The 23,651-nt window shown below is 36.0% G+C and overlaps 1 protein-coding gene across 2 annotated transcripts in view; it reads right to left on the bottom strand.

Moving 5' to 3' along the window:
* Nucleotides 1-356: 356 nt before the first annotated feature.
* Nucleotides 357-23,651, bottom strand: part of DOCK11 (dedicator of cytokinesis 11) — a 170,909-nt gene continuing 147,614 nt past the window's right edge. For both annotated transcript variants that reach the window (XM_004442252.3, XM_087427695.1), the window contains 8 exons: nucleotides 18,926-19,048; nucleotides 15,793-15,906; nucleotides 15,110-15,256; nucleotides 6,913-7,123; nucleotides 6,351-6,541; nucleotides 5,804-5,904; nucleotides 4,387-4,525; nucleotides 357-827 (listed from right to left, as the gene is read on the bottom strand). In XM_004442252.3, coding sequence (XP_004442309.1) covers nucleotides 705-827; nucleotides 4,387-4,525; nucleotides 5,804-5,904; nucleotides 6,351-6,541; nucleotides 6,913-7,123; nucleotides 15,110-15,256; nucleotides 15,793-15,906; nucleotides 18,926-19,048 — 1,149 coding nt within the window. In that variant the 3' untranslated portion in view covers nucleotides 357-704. The remainder of the gene's footprint in view (nucleotides 828-4,386; nucleotides 4,526-5,803; nucleotides 5,905-6,350; nucleotides 6,542-6,912; nucleotides 7,124-15,109; nucleotides 15,257-15,792; nucleotides 15,907-18,925; nucleotides 19,049-23,651) is intronic.

Consider the following 23,651-nt stretch of genomic DNA (forward strand, 5'->3'; position numbering starts at 1 on the left):
CAAATGCTGCTTGCTAGGGAAATCTATGCCACATAGGAATCCCTTGTCTTGTCTGTCAGAGAGAGATCAACCTGATTACTAGCATCATCAGATCAAAACTCAAAGGAACAGTAAGCTTGGTATTTCTATGGCTATCCTTTCCTTGTGAGATTTTCCTTCCTATATAATGCTTTTTGTTTCCTTTAGCCCAGCCTTGACTACTAGTAGGCAAGATTTCAAATTATCTCCCCAACTTGAAATATCCATGTTTTATGGAATTTTTATCCATTTTTTTCTCCAAGGATTAGTATGATAATGAATTGAGCTTCCTGTCAAGAAAAATGCTAAGTTCAAAGTATTATTTCCTTCACTTCTAATTACAAATAAGTTTTACCTTTTATTGTGTTCCATTATACAATTTTACATAGTACCATTATTATTTTAAGGGATTATTAAGCAAATTGAGTTCACGTTTTTGAGCTCTACTTCTCAGTATATAGATTTACCTAAAAAAGTACAAACCAAGCACAGTGGTGCAATTTTCCAGGCACTTTCAAGTCGCTTAAATATTTACAGATATGTAAGCACCCTGTTTGAAAGCATGAAAATTTTGGTGTCAGGAGGAAACACTCCATGTATATCAAATCTTTAAATTTTAACGTTTGCAGAGCTCCGAATATTCCTGAGAAAGGTCAGTCTCGTTGTCACTTTACATCTGCATGTCCTCATATTTCAGCAGCGTATCTTGGGGAAACATAACCTCTGTCACTCGACGTACCACTAATTGCACAAAATACATGTAATGTGTTGCTCATCCAGGGAGAGTGCATTGTATCTTCTTGTAATATCTAAAACAAAAGAAATCGGCATGTTTATCATGAAGGAAAATAGCCACTGCCAAAAAAATATGTGTATATGAAATTACAGGCATATTTCAATTTATCACTGACACTTAGCTAATTAAAATGACATAAAGCAGAAAGAGCAAAGAATAACATTACCGACTTAAGTCTTCAAAGCTGTATTACAAAGGCAGCATATCAAAAAAGCAGAAAAGATCTGGTTACTCATTAAGAAAAACAAAAGATTGTAAAATACAAAATTCAATAAGAAGTGAGAGGTAATGCAATCTTTAAAATATTTTTTTTAACAGATGGTCATAACAAGAGCTCTAAACAGTGGTTCTCAGAATCACCTGTGGGGCTTTTCAAACATGCAGATACTCAGGTTCCTTCCCTAGAGACTTGGGAAATAATATTAAATGAAGACAAAAGTCATAAGTGCATATTTCTAAAGATACACTATAATTACATAAGCTAATTGATACAGAAGATTTTTCTTGGAAATGAAGAACTTCATAAATATAAAATATAAATTTTATATCTCATAAGTATATAAACATATTTTTCATATTGGTACAGATACTTTAAAAATTATCCATTTTGTGTGATCAAAAGCAACAGAGATCTTATGCTTGGGTTAGATGGAAGACAAGAACAACATACAGATCACATCCAACCTCTTTACTATACAGTCCCAACTTAGGTCTCAAGCTTTCAATACTTGGTGCTCAAGTTAGCTCTGAAACTTCAGTATTAAGCCTGCAAGTTGTTCTATGGTGGTAGTAATGAGTCATATCATTTGTGTTGCCACAGACCATGTCTTATATAAAGTCCATAAGAGAGAAATTTCCTCTTCCAAAAACCATAACTCACGACACTAACCTGAAAGCACAGTAGAGGTTTAAGAGACGACTAATTGATTATCCACACCTGTCAGAGGTGCCAAGTGAACAGGGTACCCATTGTGAAGAAAACAAAACATACCAGACAGATCCTACAATGGCCACCACCAACTCTAATTAAGAAATCTGCAATTAATAGTTTTAAGATAATCTAAGTCCCTATTAAAAAGTCAAATGCTTGAAGCAATTTTAAAAAGGACTATAAATTTGGGCATACTGTAAAAGATTACACTGAAAAGGGCAAAGGAATATCCAGGCCATATCTTTTTGTCAAGTAATCATTTATGGAGCTCAACAGAATAATTCATATTTCAGTACACAGCTACACTTTCTTATTTTGTATTATTATATTTTCCTTTGGGAAATAATGTGTCTCAGTGTATGACTAAAAAAAAAGCTCTCTTTTATATGAGAATCTAATAGGAAATACTGATACAAAAATTCACGTAAGTGACATGACATCCCAAAAGTAAGGCACGTCTGAATATGATGCATTGTGACAGGACAGCTTGCATAAATATAAGCCAACAGAAACTAAGATTTTTCTTGGTTAGCTATCAATCTTAATATCAAGGGTCTAAAATATTAGTCTCTACAACTAAATAAAATAGCCATGGTTTATGGGAATTAAATGAAAGAGACAGGTGAGAAATACAACAGCACATTTGTAAAACCCAAGGTTCAGCGAAAGAAGAACTTTATAAAATGACTGTTCTAAATATCTTTATCATAGTAATAGTAGTAAACTGAATAATTTGCTTTCAATTTGAATAATTTAGAGTGCAAGGCTAGGTCATGCAGTTGCATGCAAATTAAATAACTGTAATATAGTACACATTGGCTTAATATGACACGTGTAAATGTTTTATATCTTTTGTGAAGGAGGAGTTTTTGCTATCTTTTCTACGGATTATGAAGAATAGAAACTCATAAACTAAACAGTTTCTAGGAACAAATTAAGTAGTCTATTTGACAAAAGTATACCTCAGAAGAGTGATGGTGAAGAAAGGTGTACCCACACCGTACTCTTGGGTTGAGCTTGAGATACAGACAATAAAGGAAGTGGAATGGTTCCCTATCTTCCTGGTCCTGATCACCTGGCTGCTTTGGGAAGGAGACAAAAAGGGCCTCTGAAAACTGAGCAGCAAAGGGATGCCTTGGAAGAGTTCGCACTCACTCCTAAGTGGGCTAAATAGAAGTAAAGATGGCAAAAAGAAGAAACCGGACACTGATTCCAGACTCCTCAAGCCAACAAAATTCCCAGACATGGAGAATGGGTGAGCAGGAGACTGGGATAACCGGTCTCATTGAACAGATGGGATAATGGAAGTCTGGCTGACTGGCTTCTCCATACTGAGAAGATGACAATGGTTGGAAAATTAGACTCCTAGTCACTCAATGAAACCTTGGGCTAATTGTAACTATATTTCCCACAGCCCTTTCTAATAGAAAGCATACAAAATAAGCTCGGAGAGGTAGAGCTTGATTCAAAGTCAACTAGCTCTTGTTTTCCTAGAAATATCTCTTCTTTTCTTTTCCCCATCATTACACCGCAGTTCTTTAGACACTAACTCTCGCTGGCATATTTGTAAGTACACCCTTTGGGTTACAATCTCACAGAGGGGAGTGCCTTCAAGCAATCACTGAAAAACAGATACCAGGACAGATGAAGTTGTCCTTTCTGGAACCAGCTCTAAGAATATGTTCTCTAAAGGGTTGTAGTTCACTCTTGTTTCCTTTAAGGAGTCTTAATTTCTTAAAAATTGAGAGTTTGAAGAGTTTCCAAAGCAAATATTTATCTTATTGGGTGTTTTCATGACTAAAGAAATGAAGGAGACTTTATGATAGGCTTAATAGGCTCAGTCATTGAGGGACCAGACTATCATACTGTGACTTTTACAAACATGTTGAAGATGTTAAAATACTTAAGTGACAATCCATATATAGAGTGGTTGTAAACACAAATTTCAAGACTCCAATATAGGAATGAAGTTTACCAGGATAATCCAGGAGTACTCTGGTTTTAAGGTAAATAGGTATATGAAAAGTCATAACTACTTAATTATGACATAATTTGGCTCTAAGTGGTGAACAGGTCTTCGCTTCTATATTTTTCAGGTTGTGTTTTACTAAGTTAGCTGTAATTGTCATTAACACTCAGTCATAGATTAAAATGCTAAGAAGTTTTATGAAAATAGAGAGTTTTGCAGGCTGTATGTGTATTAAGACAATTTCCAAATTTTGGAAATCACTCAGGATCTCACCTAAATGACAGTATCTAGTTTCTTACAGCCAAGATAGGAATATTCATTTAGGGACTTGGCTACTGAGCCAATCATTTCACTTCTTTAGGACCCTTCTTCAGAGACTCTTATCCATGCTCACAGTATCAATTCAGACTTGCTCAGCTAGGCACTTCTAATGGCATTGTGGCACAAAGAACAAAATGGCTTATTACTGACAATTGCTTTAGCAATTGCTCCAGATAATTGCTTTAAATTCAATTTGTGTTATGTCATTTAAGTGATTAAAGATAATATGAGCAAATTTTAAAATACAGACTGAGTAATTTCAAGGTTATGCATTTCGAACTAATAGATTTTGCTAAGGAACACTTCAGAGACCCCAGATCATGTTTTCATTTTCAGTCCCCCAATACTTGCCTGCTCATGGATAATGTCAGACAATTCTTTCACCATGTCTCTGAAATTTGACTTTAGCCCTTCATGGTATTCAATTTGATCCTCTTTAATTAGCCGCTCATTTAGTTCAAGTGCAATGCTGCAGGCTTGTATGAACTTCCTGTGGATGAAGATCAAAGATAAAAGTTCTGTTATTTATTCCTAGAAAGTCTCATTGACAATCAATTTGATATTTACTTTAACCATGGCTTGCCTAGAAGGAAGATTAGAATCCTACATTTTCTCACTGTGCCTTTGCTAATGCCACTTCCTAAGTCTGATATACCTTTTCCTTTCTTTTCCCTCTGGTTTCTTACCTCCTTCAAAACCCAGCTGAAAACGTATATCCTCTCAGAAGCCTACCTGCTCAGTCATTTACTTGATATTGTATCAGCTAACGTCATGCTAATGTTAATTTGCATCTGTAGATAATGAGTCATTCATTCCAAAGTAATTTATTCGGGGCTCATTATGTACCCAGTACAGAGCTGGGTGCTATAGGTATGAAGTATCTGCCCTGGGCTGGTAAGAGTGGGGACAGAGTTGATGACTTGTAGAAGTATTTTTCAATCATTTCATGTGCTTATGCTTAATGTCCATAATTAGAATATAGGTCTTAGGGAACAAAGTACCTCATTGCCCATTTGTTTTGTATCCCTGTCATAGCAACTAGTAGAATATTTTGATATATGGCAAGCATTAATAAATATTGGTGAATGAATGACTACTGGCTACTCTGCAACCTAGAACAGCTGATCACACACAGACAGGAAAAATAAATGAAATAAGTCGGGAGCAAATGAGTGGATAAGTTATCATCTTTCTCCTTAGTCTATTTTACTCAACTGTCTCTCTTATTCTCGATGTAAACTCTTATTATATATGAAACAGATTTTTTTTCTAATGCAAGACCATTCAGACATGCCTTAGCTTACAGGGATGCTCACTCAACACAAGACATTGCATGCTCTAGACTGGCAGAATCCAAATGGAAGTTAGGGACACGTGACAGGAGCAAGCCTATCTAACCCTCCCACTCCACTTTTATTCCTACCCTAAATGGTGTGAAATGCTATAACACAAGGTCAATCAGGGAAAGGAGGAAATCATGTAATGAATGTAGGCTTGTGTTTGTGTCACAATATCCGAAGCAATAAAGTAAATTGGCGTATTTAATCTCTCTGGTCACTAGAACACCATTAGTGTCCTGCAGCAAGAAAGAGATCACGCTTTTTCCTCACTACTTAAAGTACCATTAGGAGGTCACTTAAATATTGTAAAAGAGAACAGAGAAGGTCCTTTTTTGGAGGGATACTATTTGGTGAATATTTCGGTATCTTTTACGAAGAAAATGGAGTAAAAGAATAGAGGTCCAATCTGAAAACTACAAAGCACTTACCTAAACATGTCTTTCAATTCATTTACTTTCTTAGGTGGATACTTGCTGGCTTGACTGTCATTTAAGAAAGCCCTTGCATATGCTAATGGACCAGCATTTACCTAAATTACAAAAGGTGAAAAAGGAGAGAGTTGTCAGAATGTAATCAGAAAGTAATTTTTGCATTTCTCTTTTTAAATAAAACCCAAATACATTAAAAATCCCTATCTGAGAAACATATCTACTATTCTTACTATAAGTTTATCTGAAAAAATGATTAACTAAAGCAAATAATCTGCAAAGATGATATTCTAATAAACCAATGATTTCTGATATGTAAATATAGGGATTGGCTACAGTCAGAGGGTTTTATGTTAAAGTCCTCTGACATAACACAAAATTTGTAGAAATTGAACATTATTTCTTTATTGCATTAATAAAAAGTAATGCACAGGTTTTTACATGCAATAAGAGTATAACACAATTACAACTAATGCTTGCTCTGTGCCCTTAGGAAAGTAAGAGGAACATTAAGAAACATTTAATATATGTTTGGCAATCAACATACCTGCACTGAAACACAGCCCTGCAATTTAAGTTGGAGCTGAATCATGTCCACATCAGCAGAAGAACAAAGCTTTTGCAGCTCTGCAGTTTTATCTTTTATTTCATCAGTAGCAACATCAATTGGCTTTAAATTAATCTGCTGTTCATAGTTTATAGGGATCCTCTTCTTCACATATGGAAACGAGTTTGAAGCTATTAAAATGTTAAGATGGATTTACTATCTTAAAAAATCATTTGTTCCAACAGCCAAATTAAAGAAAAAATCCATTAGGCTTAATTCTCCCCATCCTTTCTCTAGAAAATACTTTAGGGTACCATATAGTACCTTACTACTTCAGGATTGAGGGAGAAATTCTCTTTATGAGACACCTCCGAGCAATCATGAATTACACATGGGAAAGCTATGGTTTATAACACAGCCATGTTTGTGCAAGCTAGTGACTGAACAGCAGAACAACGAATGATTAAAATTTCAGTTACCTTTTCCTGCTGGCCAGCTGCTACTTGTGTACACTAAAAAGGATCAAGTCAAACAAGAAGTTATCATGCAAAGTCCTACTTACTAGTCAAGATTGTACGGCGTTTGCACTGTTCTTCTATACAACCTTGCTTTTTGCCTGATAATGTATAAGGAGCCTCAAAAACAAATCTGCTGATATTATGGTTTCTTTCAAACTCGGTCTTTCTCTCTGTGAGTTCTTTGTCATCAAAGTAGGGCTTCACATAAGTGACTTGGATATGAGCATATTTTGGATCAAGCTCTTTGGCATTTACCTATAAAGTAAGAAAGTTTTGTTTTTAAGTCAATGGAAGGAGAAAGGGGGTACAGGTAAGTTACTACCTCCTATGAGATCAACTGAGGAACACTGCCATTATGATTGTGTTCCCAACCGAATATACACCTGGAGGAGGTCTTTGTTCTTTTTTTAAAGATCATTTCCTTCTGATTATAAAGAAGCTACAGAAACCTATTTGGAGATTACAGAAATGTAGGAAGAAATTAAAAACTAATCCTACCACTCCGCAATGACCATTATTCACATTTTCCTATATTCACTTCCAATCTTTTTTGTACGCACATATATTTACAAAACTGAGACCAAAGTGAACACTGTTTTATAATCTGATTCCTTAAAAACATCTTAAAATGGTTAATTGTACGTTTGAATTCCACCTCAATAAAAATATATTATAGAGAGGATTCTGAGAAGATGGCAGAGCACCAGAAATCTATCTTCCTACCCATACAACAGTTAGTTACACTGCAGAATCTGTCTGATGTAACTATTTTGGAACTGTAGAGTCTATTGAAGGCTTGCAACTTCCAGGGTAAGGAATGGACAGAAAATTGCAGTTAATTTTGATTTTGGTCAATTTCAGCTCTTGGGACAATGGCAACTACCCACACCCCCACCCCTCAGCCCCATGGCAGACAATTGTGCACATGTTCCTGGAACAGTTTGTGGGAGCCAGGATGGGCAACAAGGATCCTATCTTCCAAATATTGGGGATCAGTGCTCAGATTGCTGCTTCTGATCACAGAGGTCCAGTCAAAGGCTGTGGCCATTGTTGTTGTAAGCCCCTCCCCCTCTGGCTGAAGTGACTTCCAGGAGATTTAAAGGACTGGTACCTTTTTTGTTCCCCTTTCATTTTCCTCTTTTTCCCCTCTTGGGAGCCAGACATTGAAGACCAGGACATTCAAAAGCCACTGCATGTATGAGGAAAACTGGAAAATCACTGCATGCCCAGGGGAAGGCACAGGCTCAGAAAAGGCCTGAGAAGACCCTAAGTTTACACCTCATGCTGATCCTTGGCACAGAGACAGCCTACAACAATTCAAAACAAACAAACAAAAAAAAAACAGCAAATCCTGGGAAAGAAGAGGAAGAGAAGGGAAGGGAAAGGAGAATCTGATTTCCAGAGTGATCACATTATTAGATTCAAATGTCCAGTTTTCAACAAGAACAAAAAAATCACAAGGCATATAAAGAAACAGGAGAGTATGCCCTATTCAAAGGAGAAAAATAAACCAACAGAAACTGTCCGTGAAAAAGACTTGACAGCAAATCTACTAGAAACAGACTTTAAGACAACTGTCTTGATGGTCAAAGAACTAAACGAAGAGATGGAGAAAGTCAAGAAAACAATGTATGAACAAAATGTCAATTGCAGGGGCCAGCCCAGTGGCGTAGTAGTTAAGTTCGTGTGCTCCACTTTAGCAGCCCAGGTTTGCAGGTTCAGATCCCGGGTGCGGACCTACGCACTGCTTATCAAGCCATGCTGTGGCAGGCGTCCTACATATAAAGTAGAGGAAGATGGGCACAGATGTTAGCCCAGGGCCAATCTTCCTCAGCAAAAAGAGGAGGATTGGCACCAGATGTTAGCTCAGGGCTAATCTTCCTAACCAAAAAAAAAAGTCAATTGCAGTAAAGAGATAGAAAATCTAAAAAGAGTCCCCCCCCAAAAAAAATTCTGGAGCTGAAAAATACAACTGAAATGAAAATCCACTAGAGGGATTCAAACGCAGATTTGAGCAGGCAGAAGTAATAGCCAGCAAACTTGAAGATGGGACAATGGAAATTATCGACTCAGAGGAACAGAAAGAAAAAAGACTGAAGAGTGACAGAGCCTCAGAGACCTGTGGAACATCATCCAGCAGATCAACATATACATTGTGGGAGTCCCTGAAGGAGAAAAGAGAGAGAAAGGGGCAGAGAGAATATTTGAAGAAATAATGAGTGAGAAGTTCCCAAATTTGATTAGATATATGAATATAAACATCTAGGAAGCTCAACAAACTCCAAGTAGGGTAACTCAAAGAGACTCACACTGAGACACATTGAAATCAAACTGTCAAAAGCCAAAGACAGGGTTTTGAAAGAAGCAAGAGAGAAGTACCTCGTCATATACAAGGAATCCTCAATAAGATGATCAGGTTTCTCATCAGAAACTTTGGAAGCCAAAAAGGAGTGGGCTGATACATTCAAAGTGCTAAAGAAAATAATCTGTCAACCAAGAGTCCTATACCTGGCAAAACCATCCTTAAAAGTGAGGGAGAAATTAAGACATTCCCAGATAAAGAAAAGCTGAGGAAGTTTGTTACCACTAGACCTGCCCTACGTGAAATGCTCAAGGGAGTCCTGCAGGGTGAAATGAAAGGACACCAGACAGTAACTGGAAGCCATATGAAGAAATAAAGATCTGAGTAAAGGTAAATTCATGGGAAATTATAAAAGCTAGTATTACTGTAAATGGTGTGTAACTCCACTTTTTTTGTTTTCTACAAGATTTAAGAGACTAATACATTAGAAAATTATTAGTCTAAAAGCTAGTATTATTGTAACTTTGGTTTATAAGTCTACATTTTTTTTCTACATAATTTAAGAGACTAATGCATTAAAAATTATTAGCTTATGTTTTTGGACACACAATGTATAAAGATGTAATTTTCTGTGACATCAACAACTGCAAGGAGTAGGGATGGAGCTTTTAAAGGAGCAGAATTTTGGTATATTATTGAAGTTAAACTGGTATATATTCAAATCAGAGTGTTATAACTTTAGGATATCAAATGTAATCCCCATAAGCACAAATAATTAAGACAGCTAAAGAATATACACAAAAGGAAATGGGAAACAAATTTAACCATTTCACCACAAAAAAATCAACTAAACACAAAAGACGACAATAATGCAGGAAATGAGAGACAAAAATACTTTAAGACACATTGAAAACAAATAGCAGAATGACAGAAGTAAGTCCCTCCTTATCGGTAATTACTTTAAATGTAAATGGATTTAACTCTGTAATTAAAAGACAGAGATGGGCAGATTGGATAAAAAAACATGACCCAACTTCACGCTGCCCACAAGAGACTCATTTAAATCCAAAGAGATGCACAGGCTGAAAGTGAAAGAATGGAAAAAGATATCCCACGCAAATAGTAACCAAAAGAAAGCAGGGGTGGATATACTAATATCAGACAAAACAGACTTTAAATTTACAAAGGTTACAAGAGAAAAATAAAGACATTATATATTGATAAAAGGTTCAATACAGCAAGAAGATACAACAATTATAAACATCTACACACTAATAACAGACCATCAAAATATATGAAGCAAATATTGACAAAACTGAAGGGAGAAATGAACAGTTCTACAATAATAGTTGGAGACTTCAATACCCCACTCTCAATACTGGATAGAATACAGAAGGTAAGTAAGGAAATAGAAGACTGAATAACATAATAAACCAACTAGATCTAATAGACATATACAGGACATTCTACCCAACAACAACAGAACACACACTCTTCTCAAGTGCACATGGGACATTTTCCAGGATAGACTATATGTTAGGCCACAAATTAAGTCTCAATTGATTTAAAAAGATAGATAACATACAAAGTATCTTCTCTGACCACAATGGGATGAAGTTAGAAATCAGTAATAGAAGTTAAATGAGAAAATTCACAAATTTGTGGAAATTTTTCCTTTTAAAAAATCAATGGATCAAAGAAGAAATCACAAGGGAAATTAGAAAATATTTAGAGATGAATGAAAATGACATCACAATATACCAAAACTCATGGGACACAGCAAAAGCAGTGTTAAGGGGAAATTTATAGCTATAAACACTTAACATTAAAAAAACAGGAAAGGTCTCAAATCAACAACCTAATTTTACAACTTAAGGAACTAGAAAAAGAAGAACAAACTAAACTCAAAGCCAGCAGAAGGAAGGAAATAAAGATTAGAGCAGAGATAAATGAAACAGAGAATAGAAAAATAATAGATAAAAATCAATTAAACCAAAAGTTGACTCTTTGAAAAGATCAACAAAATTGACAAACCTTTAACTAGATGGACTAATAAATAAAAATATAGAACACTCAAATTACTAAAATCAGAAAAGAAAATGAGGACATTACTACCAAAATTCTACAGAAATAAAAGGATTATAAGAGTACTATGAGCAAGTGTATGCCAACAAATTAGATAACCTAGATGAAATGGACAAATTCCTAGAAACATAAAACCTACCAAGACCAAACCATGAAGAAATAGAAAAATCTGAATAGATCTTTAGATCTATTAGATCTAGTAGAACTAGTAAGGAGATTTAAAAGAGAACTTGACACCAATCCTTCTCAAACTTTCCCAAAAAACTGAAGAGGAGGGAACACTCTCTAACTTATTCTATGAGGTTAGCATTATTCTGACACCAAAGACAGAGAAAGCCAGTAAAAGAAAACTACAGACCAATATCCCTTATGAATACGGATGCAAAAACTCTCAACAGAATACTAGCAAACCAAATTCAGCAGCACATTAAAAGGATTATACACCAGGACCAAGTGGGATTTATTCCTAGAATGTAAGGATGGTTCAATATATGAAAATCGATCAATGTAATACACCACACATTAACAGAATGAAGGGAAAAAACCACATGGTCATCTCAATTGATGCAAAAAAAAAAGTATTTGACAAAACTCAACACCCTTTCATAATAAAAACACTCAACAAACTAGGAATAAAAGGAAATTTACACAACTTGATCAAGGGCCACTATGAAAAACCCACAGCAAACATCATACTTAATGGTGAAAGCTTTTCCCTAAGATCAGGAACTAGGCAAGGAAGCCTGCTTTCGCCACTTCTATCCAACATGGTACTGGAAGCACCACTAATTGCACACATAAAAATGTTTAACATAGTAAATTTTATGTTATTGTGTTTTATCACAATAAAAAACATATTGTAGTTATTAACATGATTTTTAATGGCTGTATGGATAAACATGGTTTCTTGGATCAGTCCCTCATTAATAGACTCTTAGGTTGTTTTCCAACATTTTGCTACTGCAAATAATGCTCTGATGAACATCCTTGTATTTAAAACTGTATGTATTTTTTTCTGATTTATTCCTTAGGATAAATTCCCAGAGGAGAAGTTGCTTAGTTAAAAGATTTATATGGTTTTAAGGATTTTGATACATATTATCCAATTACCCTATAGAAAAGCTTACCAATGTGTACACCCACAAGCAGTGTTTGACATTCACAGTGTAAGAGTGGGTACTCTTGACTGCATTAATCCTACTCTATGGAGGAAGGGGACCACAGGAAAGGAGAATGGTTCTATTCCAGAGACATAAAATTATAGTAGTTATGGACTACTTCATGAAGAGTCTAAATTCCATGTTAAGAAGCTATGCTGCTGAAGATAAATCCCAGAAGTGTCCCTGTTGGAGTTTCAATCTGTGGGGCCTAATACTCTTCCCCTAGTAGGCTCTCCATTAACTCCAGATGATGCCCAGGACCCTCTTCTTTCAGTGTTCTCCTAACTAAACTTGTGCCTCGGGTGTTGGTCACTTCGTCAATATCCTTGCAATTTATGATAGTCAGGCCTTTTTGTGTTTAGTGTAGGAAACAAAAAATGAAACAAAAAAAATGAAAACAAAAACTTCCCAAGAAACAGTCCCTGTATCCTTTTCCTCTCCACATATATAGGAGGACAGACAGGGGACAGAAAGTTTCTTAGCATCTTTTAACTTCTCTGAACCCATTCTACTTGTCCTTACATAAAAATCGAAAAGCCTATCTCCAGAAACCCTAACCTTCTTTTCTCCACCATTAACAAGTTTGATTTCTCCAGAGAGGTAATTATCTGCCTAAGACAAACCACAGAAGGAAAACAAAAAAGAGGTCAAGCCTGATTTTAACTTTATAAAAGTAAAATATGTATATAGTAAAACATTTAAACAGTACACGAGGGTTTATATGAAAAATAAAAAATTTCTTTCTTCTCATGTAAGACTCTAGTCCCTCTCCTCAGGGATAACCATGGTTAACAATTTGTATGTATCATTCCAGAAATTTCCTAAGCATTTACAAGCGAATATATGTGAATATCAGTTTTTATACAAAAGTGATCATCCTATCCATAATGTCTTGCACCTCACCTTTCCCCCCCCATAGTATATCTTGATAGGTTCATATCAACACTTACAAATCTAAAATTTTTTAACACCTAGGTTACTATATCTATTATATGGGTAAATACCATTTCTTTAGCCATATGGACATTTAGATTGCTTCCAGGTTTTTGCTATATCAACTTTGCAGCAATGAACACCTTCATACATACATCTTGATGTGTGTATTTATCTACGAGATAAAATCTTAAATGTGAAATTTTCAGTCCAAGGACGCAAATGTTTAAAATATTGGAAAATATTGCCAACCTTCTCTTCATATTTTCTGTGTCCTTAAGCAGATTTTGTTTTTTGGCAAGGTAAAAGAGTGTTTTTAATTTTTACTTTCACACATGAAGAAAGAAAGAAGGATTTTCAAAGTAGCAGCTGTTTATTATGTCTGTTGCCTATGACGAATGACTAAAATATTGTGCATACAAATGTCAGGAGTCCAGCCGCCTGATGGTGGTTTGTCACTAGCACTTGTTGGCCGGGTTTTCTGAGGCAGAATAAAGTAGAAAATAGCATGTTGTTTGGCAAGCCTGGTTTTCCAGTAACTTTCCATTTATGGTATCAGCAGGCTTGTGGCAGCAAGCCTATCTGGCTGCAAGGAGATAACATATTCTGTTCTCTTAAATCAGTAAAACAATACAAAATAGTGAAACTGATAAGGAAAGAAGTAGAAAGGTTTCGACAAATATTAATGACTTTTGAACCTACCAGCAAAGCTATTTTTTTTTTCTGCTGGGAAAGATTTGCACTGAGCTCTTTTTATTTTCTCCCCAAAGCCCCAGTACATAGCTGTATATTCTAGTTGTAAGTCCATGTAAGGCACATGTCTGAGATAAAACCATCTCCCAGAGATATAGGTAAGTCTATGAAGTGAAAAGATCATTTTCATGGTAGACAATGATGTGTCTTTACTATTGCCATGGGCTTTTCACTATGGCAATGCTGCCTACTAGCTGTTAAGTGCTTTGCATAGCACCAGGCACATCATAGCTGCTCAGTAAATATTGCTGTGGCCTACAGGTCCTGAACTGTATAGGTCCTTCCTACCTTAAAAATGAGCTCTCATCCTCCGCATACCCGTGGCAACTAAGGACCGTCAGGCATTCCTACTGTTCTTTCCCGAAGTTCTGCCTATAGGGAACTACGCATTTCCTAGGAAAGGGCCTGTCTTGCTGGAACCTTTCTCATCCTGCCTTGGCGGGGCCTGGTGGGATGTATAATCTTTAGAGCAAGGTTCAAGGCCTCTCTCCTAATCCTACCTCATTGCAAATGTAACTACTGAATAAGGATATCCTAGAATAAAATGTGTGCCCCAAGATGATGACAATCATCAAGTATGAAATTGAGAATCACAATGCACAACAGCATTCACAGTAATAGCTAACCTTTATTGAGCATGCTGGCTTTTATTATTAGTAGTGAATGCTTTTTATGTACCAGAAACTCTAATCACTGTCCATATATTAACTCATTTAATCCATACGACTCCATGAGGAAGGCACTATTATTAGCTCCATTTTACTAATGAGAAAAATGAGGCACAGAGAGGTTAAGTAACTTTCCCATGGTCACACAGCTAGTAAGTGGCAGAGAATGGAGATTTGAATCCTGCTCTCTGACTCTGAAGCCCCTGTCCTTTCTCTCACTATCTGGAAAGGCTCTATTTCCATGCTTCTCCTTCACTAGCTACAAAAGGAAAAAGTCAGGAACAATGTACCATGCTTGGAACTAACAAATAATGATTTCGAAATGCAGGGTATATGTTACCTTGTCTGAATCCTGAATTATTTTCACATTCTCTGTACCAAATTTTTCACCGTAAAGTTTAACGAGTCTCAGGGAAATCTCCGAGAGGCCAGTGAGCTTTGGTTCTTTATAGATGTACTCCTTTCCATCCTCTTCTTCAAAAAAAGACTATTATAAAGTTAAACATATAATAATTTATAAATAGTATCAGCAAACACAGCATTTAATCTACTAAATAACCAGCAATAATGTATTTGAAATACATTTTAAATAATAGTAGTAAAAGCCACATGCATATATTCACCCTTTTAACTTCAAATAAGTGAGAATTTTCAAACTCACAGTCGTATGAACATAATATTGGCCTGAAGATTTCCACACTTGATTTTTCTCATTCCCGGTATACTTACCTGGTTTTTATTTGAAAGCTTTCAGTACTAGATATTAAATATCTACTTTAAGAAGTGTAACAGAAAATGAAACTGAGGGAAAAATTCAAATCTTCTATGTTGTACTCTGACCTAATGGATTGAGATATGGGAACCAAAGTGAACTTGACACTTAGAAAAGAGGCTTCCCACTGTTGCGATGGGCACTCTATCTAGAGAGAATCCTAGAAGCGAGAACTGCTGCTATAGTAATCTAATGATTCAAAGGTGAATGTTTAAAAAGAAAAACAACTTTATGAACTAATATATACTTACTTGGCCATAAAAGGCAACTCTGAAGAAAGTGCCCAAAAGTCTTTTTTTTGTGTGCATAACCTCCAGAATTTTTGTGTAAGCTCCATGAAGAGTTCTATAAACTTCAGTAAGTTTCTGAAAAATGAGAATATACAAATCAGCTTTGTCTTTTGGTTAATTACTAAATGTCTAAGGTAAATGCACAGGGGAAAAAAGCAACATTATTTCCTTTTCAAAATGGTTTTGGTTGGGTCATTCACAGCCCCCTCCCCCATTGTCACAACTAGACAAAACTCCTCAACAACTTTAGGTCTAAGGGTAGAACTTAAAATGGTCAAATAACACAGTATTCCTAAATATCATGATTCATTTCATTCATATGTCAATAGTAGTGTATACTTGAAATATATTGTGTTATTGACTACTATTTTCTATGTGTCTAAATTATTTTAACTGAAAGAGAAGCTAAATTATTTTAACTGAAAGAGAAGCAAAACGTTTTGCTTGAGCCCTTACATGGAGAGATGAGGATAAACAATTCATGTTAAAGCTTTTGGAGATGAAAATAAAATGCAGATACAAAAATAACAGCGTAAGCCTCAGTGAGGACTGCTCTTATACAAGTTCACAAATGTTTTCAAAGAATATATTCTTCTGCACACCCAGAAAAAGGAAGCACAACTTCCTTTTGCAAATAATATTATCAAGAATGTGAAAAGATAACTTAGAGAACAGGAGAAAATATTTGTGAGTCACAGATCTGATAAAGTTTTTGTATCCAGAAAATATAAGGAACTCTCACAATTCAACGACAAAAAGACAGACAATCTAATTTAAAAATGAGCAAAGGACTTGAATAGACATTTCTCCAAAGAAGAAATACAAATGGCCAACAAGCACATGAAAAGATATTCAAAATCATTGGTCATTAAGGAGATACAAAGCAAAATGACGATGTAATACTACTTCACATCCACTAGGATGGTTTTTAACAAAAAACCAAAACCCGCAAGTGTTGGTCAGAATGTGGAATGTGTACATTGCTGGTGGGAATTGAAAAGGGAAAATAGTTTGGTGGTTACTCAAAAGTTATACATAGAATCACCATATGACCCAGCACTTCCACTCCTAGGTATATACCCAAGATAAAGGAAAACATGCTCATATAGAAACTTATACATGAATATTTACAATAGCACTATTCATAATAGCCAAAAGGTGGAAACAAGCCAAGTGTCTGGCAATGGATAAACAAATTGTGGCATAGCCATACAATGGAATACCATTCAGCCATAAAAAGGAATGAAGTTCTGAGACATGCTACAACTCGGATAGACCTCTAAATGTTATGCTAAGTGAAAGAAGCCAGACCCAAAAGGTCACATCTTCTATTCATCCTTTTTTATGACACATCCAAAATAGCCAAACCCATAGAGACAGAAAGCAGTTTAGTGGTTACCAAGGGATGGGCGATGGGGTAGAAAGTGATTACTTAATGGATATGGCATGTTTTTATGGGGTGATGAAAACATTTTGAAACTAAAGAGAGGTGGTAGGTGCACAATATCAGGAATGCACTAAATGCCACTGAATGGTACACTTGGAAATGGTTAATTGCATGTTAATTGGATCGAATTTCACTTCAATAAAAAAGGGAAACACAGAAGCAGACGTTCTCTCTCTAAAATTCTTTCATATTATTTCCTGCAGTTGAGCTTAACTTGAGGGAAATTTTCCTTACCTTTATGGCTGCTATCTCTGACACTTTTCAGTCCATCTCATAACGATACACTGAAAAATTATACATCAGCGTCCTAGAAGCAATTACTTCATCCCATGCAGAATGCTAGGGGATCTATACAGACTCTTACACCCCTATACAAGGAAATAGGAGTAGTTCCCCTATAGAAAATATCACTTCCTTAGAGTAGTAAAATGCTCCCTGGGTTTCTAATCGCCTGATCTTCAACTTGAGAGTAATAAAGTGGGTATTTTGAAACTTTTACAAATGTTCTTAGGATGTAATGCTTAGATAGAAGAGGTAATGCCAATTCTTGTCTTGTCTCAGAGGCTATTCTTTGCCATCTATATGACCTAGATTTAATTATTTAACTCTTGCTTATTAATATAATCACTTGAACTCCACTATGATTTTTCAGGCATGCCCCATATACACCAAAAGTATGGCAAAGAGAGAAAGACCCAGAACCTGGGAAGAAAAAGTGAGTTTGATCAGAGTCAATTTGGAGCAGAGGAACACTACCCAGATGATATTAAATGTATATGTTTTCACTCTTGGAAACTTCTTCAACAGTAAAACTACCTGCTATATATAAGGATAAATTGCTTTGCTTTTCAAAACAAGTGGCTTGAATCCTAAATTGCCCTTTCCCAGCACAGTAGAGGTAGAAATTATGATACGGACTCAGAGGCTTCAATATAAAAATTCCCTGTTCAGTGCTGATGGCAACAGTTGTTCATTATACTACTATTCTTTATTAACTACCCTTTATCAACAGTTTTATCTGGCAGACTAAATTAGAAAAACTTCTCATAATAGGGCTATTACTAGTATCTTATTATCTCCCCTATTGTCATCTGCCAGCACCTTTAGTCTCCCTGTCGACTTGCAAAGAATAGAATCATGCCTATGCCTCTTCCCAGGGCAACATGGAAATTCAATAGTTTTTTTAGTGAAGACAACACTGGTTTTTTATGCCCTGAGGGGAAGAGGGGAGAGTGCTTGATAAAAGTGTTTTGAGAACCACTAGTATAATCTAAATTTCAATTTACATTTTGGATGTTTTACCCTTAACTTCATTTGGAAAATTTTTATGAATATAAGGTAGGATTCTAATTTTAGGATTTCACAGCATTTTAAAGATCTTAACTTTCATACTAGACAAATGTGTCAAAATGATACGCCAAGTTAAGTATCTATATTCTACGATAAAATAACAAATGTCATAATATAATTAACCTTCTAGAGGGCACATAGTAGCGTGATAGTAACATACTATATTACCATTTTTCTAAGAGTAACATAAAATATCAAATCACAGATCTGATAAAGGTTTAATATCCAGAAAATATAAAGAACTCTTCACAATTCAACAACAAATAGGCCAGTGATACAAACGTTTAAATTACCTACCTCAAACTCACGACGTTTCTCATAAATTGGAATGATCAACTTGGAAATCTCAGAAATTACTTCATAACGTTCTGCTTTCCATAAGCCATCCACACATTGTTCTAGTAACTCCAGCAAAATTTCCTGCATTAAGAGAAAAATGCAATCAGGAATTAGAGATAGTTTTAGAGTTCTAAGCAAATAAATTTTGAACCATTTCAAGTGAATAAAGAACAAACAGAATGTATTAAATTTAATGAAATGCACAGGAGTATACTTGTGTAACTGTATTTTCTAAATCAAATACTTGAAATATTTGAAATTGAAACCACTCTTAAAAACATGAAATTAATATTGACAGTAGTAAACTACATCTATTTATTTTGTTTATTCAAATAATGAAGATGTTAACTGTACTTATAAATGGTAACACACTGAGGAGTATCTTTAAAAGGGGCTATATTGTTTCTTTCAAATTGAGGATGTCTGAATGTCTAATAGGGTAAATTCCACTAAGCCTATAAATGTCCATTATTTTTCCTTTATATTGACTTTATGTTTACACATAATAGAGTCTTAAGAAAATCTGACAACTTTCAAGCTGCTGTGTCAGTGATATAAGTGTTTATTAAAATGTGATTTTGGTAAAGAATGCTTCTATCCTGACTGTTGGTTCTAAAATTAGTGAGGATGATAGGATAAGAGCTCAAGATAGAGATCTCAGACCTTGCCAGAACAACAGCTGCTATAAAACAAACTATTTTGTGAACTATCACCTCATGTTCTCAACAATAAAAAGATGAAGCCAATTACTGATGCTATCTATAAGTCTTTAACAACTTGTTTCTATCTTAAAGAGATGCACTTCAGACCTACAGAACTGATTTGCTAAAATGGCTCTTCCTGTATGTTTTTTAGACAGTTTTGAATTCATCTTTTTCTTAAAATAGCTCTTTCACTTGTGTTTCCTATCTAGCCAGTGTCAACACCCTATAAACCCTTAACTAGAAAACTACAAGCAATTTTGACTCTATGGGTTGAATTGTGTCCCTCAAAAAAGATAAACTGAAGTCCTAACTCCCAGTACCTCAGAATGTGACCTTACTTGGAACTAAGGTCATTGCAGATGTAATTAGTTAAGGTGAAGTCATACTGAAGTAAGGTGGGCCCTTAATATAATACAAGAAAACAAGAGACATACAGGAGAACACCATGTGACTACAGAGGCAGAGACTGGAGTAATGCAGCCACAAGCCAAGGAACGCCAAAGATTGACAGCTACCACCAGAAGCTAGGAAGAGGTGAGGAAGGATTCTACCCAGGGTCTCAGAGGAAGCGTGGTCCTGAGGACACCTTGATTTCAGACTTCTAAATTCTAGAACTGTGAGACAATAAATTTCTGTTGTTTCAAGCCACCCAGTTGGTGTACTTTGATATGGCAGCCCTAGCAAACTAATGCACTCTCTTTCTTTACTCCTTCTCTAATCAGTTCATCACCAAGTTCTGCCAGTTTTAATTCCTAAATATTTCTCAAATCTGACCCTTCCTCTTCATTTCTACTCGCATTGCTAAGGTTCAAGACCTCATTATTTTTTTCTAACTGATCTTCCTGCCTCCAGCCTTGGCACTTTCAAATCTATCCTCCACAAATACGCCAAAGGGTTCTGATTAAAAAGTAAACCAGACCATGTCCCTCTCCCCTTCTTAAAATCTCAGATGGCTCCCCATCATTCACACAACAAAGGACAAGCTCTTTCATTTGGCACACAAAGCTTGCAATGTTGTGGCCGATACTTCTATAATCTCATCATTCATTACGCCCAGCCTTATGCTTCATGCTCCAACAACTATTTATTAGTAGTTTCCTTGAAGCACCAGGGTGTTGTCTTAACTTTGTGCCATTGTTCATGCTGTACTCTCTTGTCCTTTAATCCTTTTCACTTGGCTAATCTCCTTAAAACAGCTTAGGTAGCACCTCTTCCAGGATCCTTCTCCTGATCAACACACAGCAGCAAGACACTAGACACCTTTTTTCCCACTCTGATAATTCACTGGGTGGATATTTATCACTATACTTGCCCATTATCTACATATCTGACTTTCTAAATAGGCTGTGACTCTTCAAGAGTAGGGAGACAATAACTTATTTATATTGGTTTCTTCAGTCACTAGTATAGTGGCAGTGCATAGCAGTTGTGCACTAAATGTTACTACTTGAATAAATGATTAGTGTATTAACATTTCATAGCCAAATTAAAATTTCCAGCAAGAGTGGGAAGGAAGAACTCTGGGGGAATTAAAAATCTGTTACAAATTAGTGAGGTTTGTCCCAGGAATGTAAAATTGGTTTATAATTAGGAGAAAAACCAATGTAATATACCACATAAAGAGAATAATGATATCTCCAGCAATAGATGAAGAAAAAGCATTTGAAAAACTTGACACCTCTTCATGATATTAGAAAAGAACTCTTAGGAAACAAGGAATAGATGAGACCTTCCTCAATCTGATAAAGGGCATCTACTAAAACCCTACAGACTGGGGGCTGGCCCGGTGGCGCAAGCGGTTAAGTGTACGCACTCCACTGCAGCGGCCCGGGGTTTGCCAGTTCGGATCCCGGGCGCGCACCGACGCACTGCTTGTCAAGCCATGCTGTGACGGCGTCCCATATAAGTAGAGGAAGATGGGCATGGGTGTTAGCCCAGGGCTAGTATTCCTCAGCAAAAAGAGGAGGATTGGCAGATCTTAGCTCAGGGCTGATCTTCCTCACACACACACACAAATATATATATATATACAAATTAAATTTCATTATTATTAGTTTAACTCATGTATTTAAATACAGGCACTAAATGGACAACAATTTGTATTTTTCATTTCAATAACACTTGTAAATCCGTGTCAGTTATTTTTCCGTTGGCTAGGGCATGCGAAGAAGCCTTATTACGTAAATTGAAACATAAAATGGCACTTTGTAGATCATGATTCTATCTGTATACATCAAATTAAAAGTATGTATAAACTATTACTGTGGAACACTAGAGTTCCAACAAATGTGTTTACATGGGAAATTAATTATAGTTCTTGACTAATAAGAAACATTACCGCTCTCCATGAGAACATAAAAAAGGCTCAGGCTCAAGGCCATTTCTATGAATGAGTTAAAGCTGCTGTTTGGAAGGCAAGGATGTAACTTCAGTTGTGCTGAACCATTTATCTCCCACAAACTCCCCTGAATCCGCTGTCAGCCCATAAAAACTGGAGGTCTCTGGAAAATCATCTAAGACCCAAGAAGTGAATTAACTTACCCAAGGCTTCATAGTAAAACAATGAACTGGGATTAATAGTCAAGTATCCTGATTTTCTGTTATGATTAATTAATTCAGCAAACATGTTTTAAATATCTACTCTTCTAGGTTCTGGGGGTAAAAGGAAATTTCACTGTCACGTAGGTCAGTGATAAGGCAGGCCTTATTTATGTAGCGCTTAATGACTTATAAAGGACCTTCACATTTATTGTGAAGTGACCAGGATAGTATTATTTTCTTTATTTTACTGATGAGGAGAGAGACTCATATAGAAACAGTAGGTAAAGCTTTTAGGCATATCCTCTTAGCTGAATGAACCAGAGCTAACTTGAGATGTGCTTGTATTTTAAAAAAACAATTCATACAGTGTGTCTCTGTCACTTTAACCTGACTGCTTATGTTACTTAATACAATTTTTTAAAAATGTATTTCTTCATTAAGTAGTAGATAATAACAACAACAAACAAAAACATAGAGACAGAGATTGGATTGGTGGTTACCAGAGGGGCAGGGGGGAGGGAGGAGGGCGAAAGGGATAATTCAGCACATGTGTGTGGTGATGGGTTGTAATTAGTATCTGGGTGGTGAACATGATGTAATCTATGCAGAAATAGAGGTATAATGATGTACACCTGAAATTTATACAATGTTATAAACCAATGTTATTGCAATAAACAAAAAATTTTTAAAAATGTATTTCTAAGGGACTACAACCCTTAAATCTCTCTGCTTTTGTTGTTTGTTTCTTTTCTTTTTTCTTTTTTTGTCTTCTCATTCTTTAATCATGAACTTCTCTATGGTTTAGTCTTTGGTGCTCTGGTGTTCACTTGCTATATCATCTCCCATTCTCACCCTGCTTTGGATCTCTCACAGATGTGACTTCCAGATGTGGATCTCTCTCCTTAGATTCAGTTCCAAATTTCTAATGGCCTGATGGTTATTTCCATTTTGACAACCTTTTACTTCAAATTCAACACACATCAAAAACTGAGTCCATCATCCTCCCTGTAAAATCATCAGTCATTTTTCTGTAATATCCAAACCGGAAATCTCAGAGCTACCTTTGACCGTTCCCCTCTCACAGCCATCAAGTCCTCCTCTGTTCTTCATAGTGTTTCCTGAATCTGTCACTATCTGGGTTTAGGCCCCAACTGCCTCATGTATGGACTCTTAGGGCAGCCCTCTCTCTAGCCTCTGCCTCCAGCCTCTATCCATCTCCCTCCAATACCTCTCCCACATTACCACCAAACTAACCTTCCATCTTCTTTGCTTTCATCTTGTCATTATTCTGCTCAAAAACCTTTGATTGCAATTTAACATGCCACTGAATAAAGCCCAAACATTCAAAGTTTCTCAAAATCTGACCTCAACTACTACTCTTATCTATGTGAACCCACTGTTTAGCTGAAAGGAGCCACTCACTGTGCCCCAAACATGCC

The sequence above is a fragment of the Ceratotherium simum genome, chromosome X (assembly GCF_057802395.1).
Source record: "Ceratotherium simum simum isolate JZ-2026a chromosome X, ASM5780239v1, whole genome shotgun sequence".
Taxonomy (NCBI): domain Eukaryota; kingdom Metazoa; phylum Chordata; class Mammalia; order Perissodactyla; family Rhinocerotidae; genus Ceratotherium; species Ceratotherium simum.